Source organism: Hirundo rustica, chromosome 3, assembly GCF_015227805.2.
Source record: "Hirundo rustica isolate bHirRus1 chromosome 3, bHirRus1.pri.v3, whole genome shotgun sequence".
Taxonomy (NCBI): Eukaryota; Metazoa; Chordata; class Aves; order Passeriformes; family Hirundinidae; genus Hirundo; species Hirundo rustica.
The window spans coordinates 47,816,227-47,828,278 of record NC_053452.1 but is presented as its reverse complement, the minus strand read 5'-3'; the positions used below and the strand labels follow the sequence as shown (position 1 = coordinate 47,828,278).

General features: G+C 35.1%; 1 protein-coding gene across 1 annotated transcript in view; it reads left to right on the top strand.

The window, feature by feature from the left end:
* Nucleotides 1–12,052, top strand: part of RGS7 (regulator of G protein signaling 7) — a 198,649-nt gene that overhangs the window by 126,105 nt on the left and 60,492 nt on the right. Inside the window, exon 4 of the mRNA XM_040057722.2 lies at nt 4,418–4,468. Coding sequence (XP_039913656.1) covers nt 4,418–4,468 — 51 coding nt within the window. The remainder of the gene's footprint in view (nt 1–4,417; nt 4,469–12,052) is intronic.

Genomic DNA, 12,052 nt, shown 5'->3' with positions numbered 1-12,052 from the left:
AATAATAAGTTTACTGTTTCTTTAAAATTTAGTAATAGTCTTATCTTAAATTTATACAGTGATATTTTCTAGTCATGTTTATTAAGTTATCTGTATGGTGAGCTGCTGTGCAAAACCTGCTCCAGGTTCTCCTGGCTAGGTTGTGGTGAAGCACTGAAGCTGAGCCAGCCGACCACGAGGCTCCCTTGAGGCACCCGAATGATCCACTCCTGCCTTTCAGCACCAAACACGCCCAGATTTCACAGTGATGGGCAAACACAACCGTGATGGTTATGTTGCTCTTGAGAGCTCAAATTGCGAAAGCCTTAATTGTCAACAGCAAAACTCTCTCTCTTAGTATCAGCAATGCTGGGGAGCTTTCTGCTCTTCATTATCTGCAAATACTCTGAGGTCTAAAAGTAAAAAGAAGGATAGGTTTTAGTTATAAATGAAGATATCAACAGAAAAATACTATTTTCTTTGCAAGGTTGAACCTCCCTCTTTATGAAGTAAGGCATAATTGAATTGTCTCAGTAGTGTCTTGGTTTGTGATTCTGACTAATAAAACAAACTTTCTTGCAGCTGTCTCTTCTTCCACTAGATAGGTTTTTGATTTTTAAAAAAGAGAGCAATTTGAATTTTGCTTTTCTTTTTCAGTACTACTATCATATCTTCTTTCTGTCAGATCAAGGCTTACATGGCTCATTGGATCTATGCATAGCATTGGTTTATAATTCCTGTGAAATTTTCTATAGGTCAGAACCAGCACCTTTTGAAAAGGTATTCTGTAAGGACTTGTTTAAAATAGGTGATTTTCTCTGAAAGGTAATCTTAGCATTGCCCTGGCCTTTATGACTTGGAAATTAGTATTGCAGAGTTCAGAGAGCATACTTTCCTGAAAAATATTTTCTTAAGATACTGTGACAGCCTCAGCAACTGCTATTTTTGGATCATTTCATTTAAAATTAATCACTTGTGGAATTTTCAACAAGTACATTTCATAAAGAACATGACTGAGTCTTTTTCATTTGTATATGAATATAGACATGTTTTTGCCTATTTCTTTAAAGAAGATTAAAGTTTGTCTTTTTTTTTTTTTTGGAGTTGAGTAAGATCTTGTGAATTTTATTGCCTTTATGGATAGGTGCTGGCATTTAAGGAATCTCACTCTTGGCTTTCAGGCTCAATGTCTAAAAAGCCCCCTTTTTTCAAATGTTTTCTGCTTTTGCTAGCTTTAAGATATTATTAAAAAATATTGCTTTGCTTTTTCCACTTTTATTTGCTGGGATTTCAAAATTCAGTCAGCAGTTTTACTAAGTCTTCTGTACCTTGCAGATCCAATAGCAACTTGCCTTTTTTTGCTGCATGCTGGAAGTGAGGCAGGGAGACCTGGAGAACTTGAGAATCTGCTTTGAAAATGTTATAGCTGGGTCTTTGATATCACACATTAAACAGAATGCAAAACCCGAGTATCTGACACAGGTAACATTTTATATTTTGGACTGCCAAAATTTTCCTTTTCAGGTGAGTCCAGTACCAAGGTGTTGGCTTCCATGAAATTTTTATCATCTGACTGGTGTGTCTTTTTGCTAGATTTCTGGTGATAAGACAGATTCAGGTTTGAAGATTAAAGATTTTTCATTCTATAAGTATTAGTTCTTGTTTACAAATAATGAAGTTTATAGTCTTGGATCATAATTCCTGTAGATGTGAAGTGTCGTGCATAAAAACTCATGAATTTACTGGTCAGTTTTTTTCAAAGCTTCACTCACAGGAAGTATTATTTTCCTGTTTTCACCTGTTTTGCTGCCTTATGTATTTTTTTTTTCCCTGAGATAAGAAATTGGAGTAATGGTTTTGCTTTTAGAAACACATATCCATAAGTAATAAACCTTAGAAAAGGGCACAGGAATAATTAAAGGAAAGAATATTGTTGATTAAATGTTAAAACTAGTACTTAAAAAAAAAATACTCAGCAAGATCTACAAGTTAATACCTTTATTATTCTAGGACTAGAGTTGGCCCCAAGATCTCCTGAAGAAATATGAACTGATATGTTTCTCACTTGCCATATGAAAAATTACTTGCAAGTTTGTTTTAGTTGAATAGCCTTCACACTAGAAGGAGAGTGTTGATGTTGATATTTCTTCATCTGTCACGGAAAGTCATACCTCTGAAATCATCAGTGTGTTCAAATTCAATAGCTGGCTTAAACTCCTGTCCATGCTTTCTTGGGTCAGGGCAATGGCTTCAAGGTAAAGTGTGAATAGAGCATCAATGAACTTGCATGATCAGATTATGCCATTTTCAAGAATGTTGATTTCCCACTATTATTTATAATAAGCCAAAAGACACTGGAACATATGGAGGTGAAATTTCTGATCTGCAGACCATGTATACTCAAATGTGAGGACAGGAGCTGAGGACTGAGGAATACATGATGTCACTGCAAGAAAGTTTTTAAGAGGCAAAAAGGAAAAAAGTGCTTGAAGGCAAGATGGAAAGAACAGAATATTTTTTTCCCATATAGTACCTGAGAGATTTGAAAGACAAAGTTAAAAATCAGTATTCAAAATGTCACATTGTCTTTCTAATTTTTGCCTTTGATCTTTGAAGATTTAGAAAAATATTTAGGGCTGACTAACTTATCTAGTCAGCTGACAGAAAAATATAGCTACGCTTGGAACAGCGTCATTGAGATTTATGAAGTTTCATCTTATATTAAACTGAAATTGTTCCTTCAGTGTCAACCTTGTACATTTCATATGTATTTAAAAAAAAGTGTTAGAATTGTATTTATAAAATAAAATATTTTTAGGGTAGGAATATCTGTCTGAAACATTTTGTATACCTCCAACAGCATGCAAAGGCAAATTGCCTCATCTAAGGAATAACGCCATGTAAATGCTATGAGAAATTCTGCCACTGCAGTTTAAAATCTCTCAAAATTTAGACATTTAGCGTAGCAATGAAAACTGTTTACTCTGGACATGGTTGTTAAGTCTCTAGAGATTTTCACTGCTGTGTAATCAATTTTGTAATGCATACACACATGGTAAGCTATGATATAATCAATGAGGCTTTGTAAAATACATGATAAAGCTATTCATTAAGTGCAATAAAATAAAAGCTAGAAAGAGAAGTAAATTTTCTTTCTTTTCTGAAATGTCTTTTTAAAATATTGTTTTCATTGCCATAAGAAAAGCAAAGGATATTATGCAGTCTGTGAAGTACAGGAAGAAATCTGAATCTAAGGAGTGACAGGGGAAATATACTCCACTGATGTTATATATTATAGTACATTCAAGAGATTTTGTTCTTTTGGTTTGGTTTATATTTGTGTAAGTTGTATAGATTTTTATTATTCTTTTAAATTTAAGGTTTATAAAAGAGTTTTGTTATTATGATTGTTGGGAAATGGATGAGAAACTTAAATATTGGTTGTATAAGGAAACGTGATGTTTCTTTCTATTACATTGTGTGTCTGAATTTGGCATAACATGAAACTTGAAGAACATGGATGTAACATCCCTCAGTGTTTAAACCATTTTCCCTCTAAGCTAATCTGGTTGTTTTAAGTTGCTCAAATTATGAATGTGGTTTGGGAATTTTGTCTGCAGTAACACTCCATAATTTATTTTGCAAATCATGTTCACAGTGGGTGAAATTCAACTGTAGCTTTCAATCTGAAAAGCAAGGCTAACTTCGGCTTGTGGCATAAAGTACAAAGTGTGATAGAAGTGCCATTGGTAGAATTGCATGCCCAAGAGGAGCAGATGGGTTAGGAATTAGGAGGCGAGGTTGGAAGGATACTCGGTGTGAAAGGCAGGAAGAAATCTGGTATCAAAAGTGTTACAGGGTAAGCAATAGCATGGGACCTTAAAATAAGGCAGGAATTAAATAGAAAGAAAAGGATATGCAATAAATGAAGGGATAGAGAGCAAGGGAGTCTGGAGTGGTAAAGAATCACCTTAGCACCAAGGGAAAAATTAATTTTGTCAAGAGCTTAGCCAGGAGGTGGAATTTGATATGCTTGTAGTCCACATGTGGGTAATTGAATATGCCTTTACTGGTAAACTAATTTTTAAGGGGTTAGGGGGGAGGGGGTGTCAGGAACTTAGATTGATAAAGGGTTTTTCTATGTACATTTTGCAGTAAGTTAATTTTTAAAATGCAGACTACTACTGCACACTCAGTGCACTTCTATTACTTTTTATAAGTCTTATCCTAAAGAAAGAAGTTTTGTGTTTTACTGCTAAAACGAAGCCAAAAAAAGAAGCTGAACTAAAATAGAATGGCCTGTGGGGTTTTTTATAGATAGACTGAGCAAAAAAATGTAGATCTCTTTCATGGAAGAACGATATGAATTGCCTCAGGGATCTGAAGAATAGTGAGAGAAAATTTACTAATCTATAAATGCCTTTTCTTTTGTTCCTAGGCTCAGATATTGTTCAATGGTTAACGAAGAACTTATCAATAGAAGATCCAGGTAATTTGTCTGGTTTTCTCATCTTCAGATTCTAGTTTGTTTTTCAAAATTATTGGACCTGATTTTGTTTTCTGCTGTGGTGGGAGTGATGAGACAACATTTGATGAGTACAATTTCAATAGCAAAACAGACCTAAAATCTTAGAATATTTTACTAACTAATCTGTGGATTTTGATTATCCATTTTATTGCAGCAGGTACCAGCAAACAATATGAGAATGATAATGATAGTTCTTTGGGAGAAAATGTGCTTGAGTCTGTGAGAAATTTACTCAGTGTTATGCTAAATAGTTTGTTAAATACATGCTGTTTTCTTACAGAATATTTCAATATATAAAAAATAAATAGAACTATTAAAATACATTCTTGTACTGTAACTAAAAGCTAATCTTAAATTTGGACACTTCTATAGCATCTTAATTGGAAAATGAAATGCAAAAAAAATCAGTGAAAAGAGGAAATGAATGAAGAGCAGTTCATTGCTTGATCGGCTGGGTTGGGACATGGAAATAAAGGTTTGGTTCCAAACTCTGCCATTGATTTTTTGTGTGCCCAGCAGGAAACACAGTTTGTTTACTGTATTTAGCTATTATTTATATCCTGGATTTACAGAAATCTAATTACCTGATCAGAAATTTTCCATAAAGGAATAAACATTTCTAGTAGAAAATGCTAAATTGTAGGAACAAAATATTCTATGAAGTTCTCATTTTCTTTTGGTTAGAGAAAAGATAATCTTCCTTTTAAAAAAAATTATCTAAATGGCTTTTTTCCTTGATTTCTTTCAGGATTTTTAAAAACACTTTTGAAGGTATTTTTTGTCTTTACTTTTAAAATGTGTTTTTCTGTCAAATTAGAAATCAAAGTATGATCATTGCAGATGGCAATATCACTGTATTTAAAATTGCAACTTAAGCAATGAGGAATTATCAATACATATTTTGATATTTGGAAGTAGTCATTTCACAACATATGGACATGTTATGTGAAAGAGATCACTACGTTTTTAGCTAACTTTGAGCGGTGTCGTATGCTTGCTTCCTGGAGATAATGTAGAGGCTTCAAGAGACCTAAGTGTGATATTATATTTCTGAGTTGTCAGCTACAAAACACTGACCTATTTGTGTTTATCAGTGTTTGAAAGATTTTTAGGCTATGTTTATTTGATGTGGAAGCTTAACCTTTATTTGTCAAACCAGAACTGCAATACTGGAATAGGGTGTCATTCAGATTACCTGCTTGTTGCAAAATTTGGAATAGAGAAAGCTTCTACTAAACAGAAAACATGTCTCCTTTGTTCCTTATGTTCATATCCAATTAAAATTAAACAAACACACAAACTACTAACATATGTAACCAAAACACCACAATAATTTAACTGAAGCTGGGTTTTATCCTCTCAGATTACATGGATGAAAAAAAAAAAACCCTATCCATAATGACAAAAATGTCTTATGTATTTTGGTCCTAGTCCAAAGTCAGCTATTCTGGAGCTGGTTAAATTCAGAAAACAAATAGCCCTAAATGCTTCCTTTGGGTAATGCTCAGAATTTCCAGATGACGGTGAACTTGACAGATGGTGAGCAAGAGCTTTTCACATGACAGAACTTCTGAAAATGTTCTGGTTTTTTTCAAATCCATAAGTTTCTTGCTTTTCATTTTGGTTCTGGACAAGTCAATCTAGAACCTCATGTGGAAAAGCCCCAGATTTCTGCAATCTGTTGTCATCGTAATTTAGATTTCCAGTGTCTTCTGGTTGCTTTTAACTCGTGTGTCAGGATTTAACCCGGTTGTCTTTTAAAACTACTCCATAGGGTCCTGTTACAAATCACTTGTGAAGCTATGCAGTTTTGTGATGCAGAAATAAATAATGCCTTAGTTTGGATTGAAAATTGTCATCTCTGTCTAAATCTGGTATCAGCCACATACCTGGAAGAACAACATAAAGTAGACCTTGGAACACATATTTTCAGAGTATATTCTACTCTGTCCAGAAAAAATGTAAGGACTATTTGCACACGTCATCTAACAGTGCTATGTAATTACTCATGCAAGCAGGGCAGGTAAATTGTGATTTAAGGGGTAAGTAGAGAGATTCACACAGGGAACCTCAGGTTAGAAGGGTCCTGAGAAGATCATGTGGCCCAAACTTTCATGGAGAGGCAAGCCTGAGTGAGATTACCGAGTACACTGTCCTGTCTCATCCTGAGCACTGCCACTGATGGGAACTCCACCACATCCAGTGATTGTTTGTTCTCACTGTAAAAAATTTGAATAGATGAGAACTCTCTCCGTGCAACTTGTACTCATTGCCCCTTATCCTCTCAGTGTGGCTCCCTGTGAAGAGAATTTCTGTCCTCTAAGCACTGGAAAAATGTCATGAGCCTTCTGTTCTCCAGCATGAAATCATATAACTCTATGAGTCAATTATTCTTTAATAAAACACAGAACTACTAAGAAGAAAGTGACACTACCACATTTTATATATAAAAAATAATATTTTGAAATGAACTTTTTTCCTTTGTTTTACGTAGGGAATAAAACTTCCATACCATTTGAGTGAGAATGAAGTAGGCAGCTTTATGGATAGTGAGAGAACATAAGGCAGAAGAAGGCCTGACAGCAACATTCACTTCAGTGTTTTAATAAGTGTAAAGCTTTCACCTGGAAACAGCAATTTACAGTAAAAACTAATAACAAGTTGGAACTTGTAAACTGGCAGTCAATAAAACCATGCAAGTTTTTAATAAATGGAAAATAATATTCAGTGGAATACTTGAAAGATTTTGGCTTGCTGCAATAGATCTCCATCAAGAAAATAAACTGGAGATGATCGGTGGATTCTGCTAATTTGTACCAGATTTGAAGTTATTTCAGTGGAGCAGATCATGTGCTCAGAATAGCTGTGCACAATGCAATGTACAGTTGCTGTTACATTGTTTGCTATTCAATATGTACTCAAAAAATGTTTGTGTTTCAGCCTACAGCTCATCTGTAAAATTTTAAGGAACAGAAATTGTCCAAGTTATTTTTAATGGGGAAGTTTTATTCAGGCATAAATATAAGCATGATCTCAACCTGAAGAGAAGCAATTAACTGAGTTTACTGAATTGTAAGGGCTTGTGGTTTGGCACTTAGACATGTGTTGTTGAATTGACCATTACAGAGTAAGTGCTGACTCTCCGCTGATGTTGCCAATTACTCTTAATGTGGAAAATCTACTCTGTTTTTCTACATTGTGTTTTTATTTTTTGAAGTGATCATTAAGGACATGAAATGCACCAGACTGGCCACATCAGATACTGAAGTTCCTTTAATCCTTAGCGGGAAAAATAGGGAAAAAAAAGGGTAGATGAGCTGATTTAAAGGGATCAGCTCAAATTTTCAATCCTGTACTTGGTTCTTGCACTGATTTCTTCAATGCTCTTTCAGCAAACACTTGATTTCTCTATTTCTTAACATTCAACATCCTAATAGTAAATTATGCTGTTCTCTCCTAAGGGAGAAAGAGAAGTATGAGTTTTCCAGTCTTTTCACAAGGAAATGGTGTTATTCACAAACACTCATTTCATCTTCAAGTCATCCCAAGGAAACTTTTTATCTAGATGTCTCAGAAAAGGCCTTCAAGTGTAGATAATATACTTAGACATAATCCTCGTGTTCCTTAAAAGTACCTTTATTCCTGAGTGTTGCTTATTTAATTTTCTCATAGCTGTAAACCTGCTGAACTTGGCTGGAGGCACTTCTTTATTGAATGGTTCCTCCAGCAGAGCTACTGCAGCCACTCTAGAATGCTCAGCCTCTGTCTTCTCATTGCTTTGCTCCAGCTTGTTTGGGCAGTCTGCTGAAGTAGCTTGCTACTGCTCTTGGACATTAGGAGTTACACTGAAGTCAAAAATATATATGACTAAATCTAAGTTTTATAGTTATGAAAAAAGTCTACCTTGATATTTGCACCCTCCTTGATTTTTCAGTTTCAGTTCTCACCATTTGTAGTCTCCTCACGTAACTGGTGTAACTAATTTGTAACTAGATGCCCATCAGCATCTGTGTGAGCTGTGGTCACTGATCCAGTGCAATGAAAAGGGAGGGCTCAGTAGCACAACATCTGTTTATGTATCTTCCAGCTTTCCCTCTTTAGTAAAGTCTCTCTCCAGCAGCTGCTGTACTAATAATGACCTTGAGAATACACAGTGCTTGCTTGAAAGAGTTAGAAGAGAAATATTAGAGCTTTTATTTGAGTTTATGAAAGTTTACTTGAAAAATTTTTCAGTTCTCAGTTTTGCCCTTTCCCCAATTATATGCAGTAAGGTAGCAGCAAAGAGCAGGAGCCAGACAATATGTTCTAAACAATTGCCATTTGGGAAACAGCACCAGGGAGCTGCAAGCAAAGGGGAGGTACTGCCAGAGATTGCTAACAGAGAAAAGAGTCTCTTATGAGAAGGAATAAAGAAGGGAATGGAAAGGTCATGCTTATCTTCGCAGTCTTTGCATTAATCAAAACCTGTGGAAGAGGAGCAAGAGTATAACGCTCCCCATTTATTATCTTGACTTAAAAAAACCCCAAAAAATCAAAACCCCAATAAAAGTAATTTATACCGCCTGCACACATACCATACCTCTCATACTGGGAACCCAGGGACACCAGACACTCTCATTTTTCATATGCCTGGTAGAAGTTCAGGCACATTTTGTTCGATAGCAAACCTCATGAACCTTCCTCAGTTCTAGTGTTACTAACTTCCCAGTTTTCTTCTACTGAGTGAATTTGATCTGAGCTTGTCAGACCCTGTAACATTTCAATGGAATAATGACTTTAATCTCAGATGAACTAAAAGAAAGTGAAACAAAATTCATTTTGAGAATGGAAAATGTCAGAATTTACAGACACTGCTTTAGTACCAGTAATATTAACATTGTGATACTCATGCAAAAAAAGTATGGGTCAGGTTTCCTACAATTACAATCGGCATAGGGGGTACTTAACTGTGTGTGGCAATCAGTGGGCTTCTAGCCACTCTTGTGGTTCCAGGAGTGCAATGGTAAATGTTCATGTGAAGAGGATGTTTTATTTGCCCAAAGCCTTTACAGGGATTTTGTAAATGGTGAGCAGAAGTGTACTGTCTGCAATTCAGTTGTGACAGGATATATCAGATTTAATGGATTTCATGTTTTTTTCCACTGAAGCGTCTTCCAGATTTGTCTGATCTATTATCCTGTGTAGAGTGCATGTGTTAGGAGTGTTTCCCAAGGGCACACAGATCTGCAGGGCAACCTGGAGTGAGCTGTTTTTCTACAAATGTGCCTGTACTGTTTGAACAGTCTCATTTCCAGGTAGTCAGTCTTGAAAGTGATTAATATGTTCCTAGTTTGGCCATTTTATTTTGTCTCTTGTAGATTGGTGGTAGGCTACATCAGTACTCATTTTCAATTTTCTTTGATGGAACAGTCATTTCTTCTGACCTTTTTGGTAGTATGGCATCTGGTTAAAAAAGAACAGTTTTTTACACTTGATGGGAAGATACAAAGTTTGTGACTGGTACTGATGTGAAGGATGGTATCAGCATTATGATGCAGAATATGTTACCATGGTATTGGTGACATAGTGCTTCCTTCACACAGCCAGATAGGTAAAACGATTAGAACTGTTTCATCGTGCTAAGCATATCCAAATGAAATTCCTCCTCTGTTATTGTCTTAAGGAAACATTATTTTGCAAGATTTAATAAAAAGTAGTTAATGTTTTCTCACTCTAGCAATTAAGAAACTTTATAAACATTTGAATTACCTGGGAAATATAAGGCAGTTGTGTCAGTTTAATTTATAAATAAATGTCCATCTTGGAGTATTGGGTAAAGATGACAAGTATGGAATTTGCTGCTGTTTAGCACAATCTTCTGTACAATAAAATGATTGTAAAAATAAATGATAGTACTAGGTATTGGTATGACAAAATACATGTGTTCTGTAAAGTTGTTTCTGTGAGCAACCTGTCAGATATTGTCAATATAATACTGATCCAAAATGGATCTCTTCTGATTCGAATTAGGCTTTGAGCAACCTGACCTACTGAATGGTGTCCCTGACCACATCAGCAGGGTTGAAACTAGATGAAATTTGAGGCCTCTTCCAGCCCAAACTGCACTATAATTCTATGACTCAACTATAACTTGTGTGATCAACACAAGTATTTTCTGTGTAAAATAGATCTCTATTGATGCTTCCTTATCACTGATTAAAAGCAAGACATCAAATGAGTTTTTTAAATTTAAATTTTTCTTAATACTAGCCCTGATTCCATGATGCTGACTTCAAAGATATTTATTTTAACTGGAAATAATTATTGCTTTTAATATTAAAGTTTCCAGATTATACTCAGAATTGTTTTAAGTGTAATATCTTCGCATGACATTCACTCCTTCGTCCTTTGTTTTAATCATTAAAGGCGAAATTTCAACCTCTGTGCAAAGTTGGAGGTCTTAATTTTAACTCCAATGAAACAAAATTCAACTAGATGCCTTTTAAAATAGGATTAGGTGTAACATGGCCTTTAAGCTACATCTAAGGCTGAAATCCAAAATCTAGTTTATAAAACCTGTCTGATACTTTTTTCCACTTTTCTCCAAAAAGGTTTTTTTACCGGACCGGTTGGAGGGAGGAGCCACTTGGGTTTGCTTCCTTAGAGGGATCCTCTACAGAGGTTTTCTCCCGAATTTGTCCCAAACCAGGACAGACATAATCTAAATTATGCAATTAAGATATTTACCCATGAAATTAGGGCAAAATATGTTATTTTAGGGAGAACTCTGATAACTTTTAGAAATAAAGCAAATTATTTAATTGCATAAGTTGCATTATAATGACCTTCTTAATAAATTATTTTATCTAATTTCTACTAAAGCTACTATGAATTTTTGTGGTTTTCTTACTGTTTGACAGCCTCCTTCTGAACCTTTGTGATCATACCAAGTTTTGGAGATATAAGAGGAAGAATGTTTACTAATTCCCAATTCACGCTGGCATAATTAATTAAAAGCAGCTAAATAACTGTCTAGAGGCTTCATTAGATTTCTGCTTCCTTGTTTGCCAAAGAGCTGTGTTATATAGTAATGGAAAATGCAAGTAGGTGGAAGTGAGATTTTAAATCTGGCCAATTTAATTGAATAAAAGCAGTTGAAATCCTATTTCATCTTGCTGCCAGCTGCTGCAGCTATTTATAGTAAAGTAAACAAAAATGTTTTGATATTTACATGTCATGTAGTATTTGATGACTGGAAGATTAGTGTGAGACTTTCTCTTGATTTTGTTCATAGTTGACCTTAGGAGTGTTCTAAGTTTTTCCATACACATGTAGAGAAATACTGCTCTACACACAGGGCCAGAGTGATGGTCCGAGATCAATCACATTTGCTATGCAAGGACATTGCTTGCTATTTTATCTTGGACAGATTAATATTCCCTAGGCACTCTCATTTTTTTTTCAGTCTCTTCTCTTCTCTTCTCTTCTCTTCTCTTCTCTTCTCTTCTCTTCTCTTCTCTTCTCTTCTCTTCTCTTCTCTTCTCTTCTCTTCTCTTCTCTTCTCTC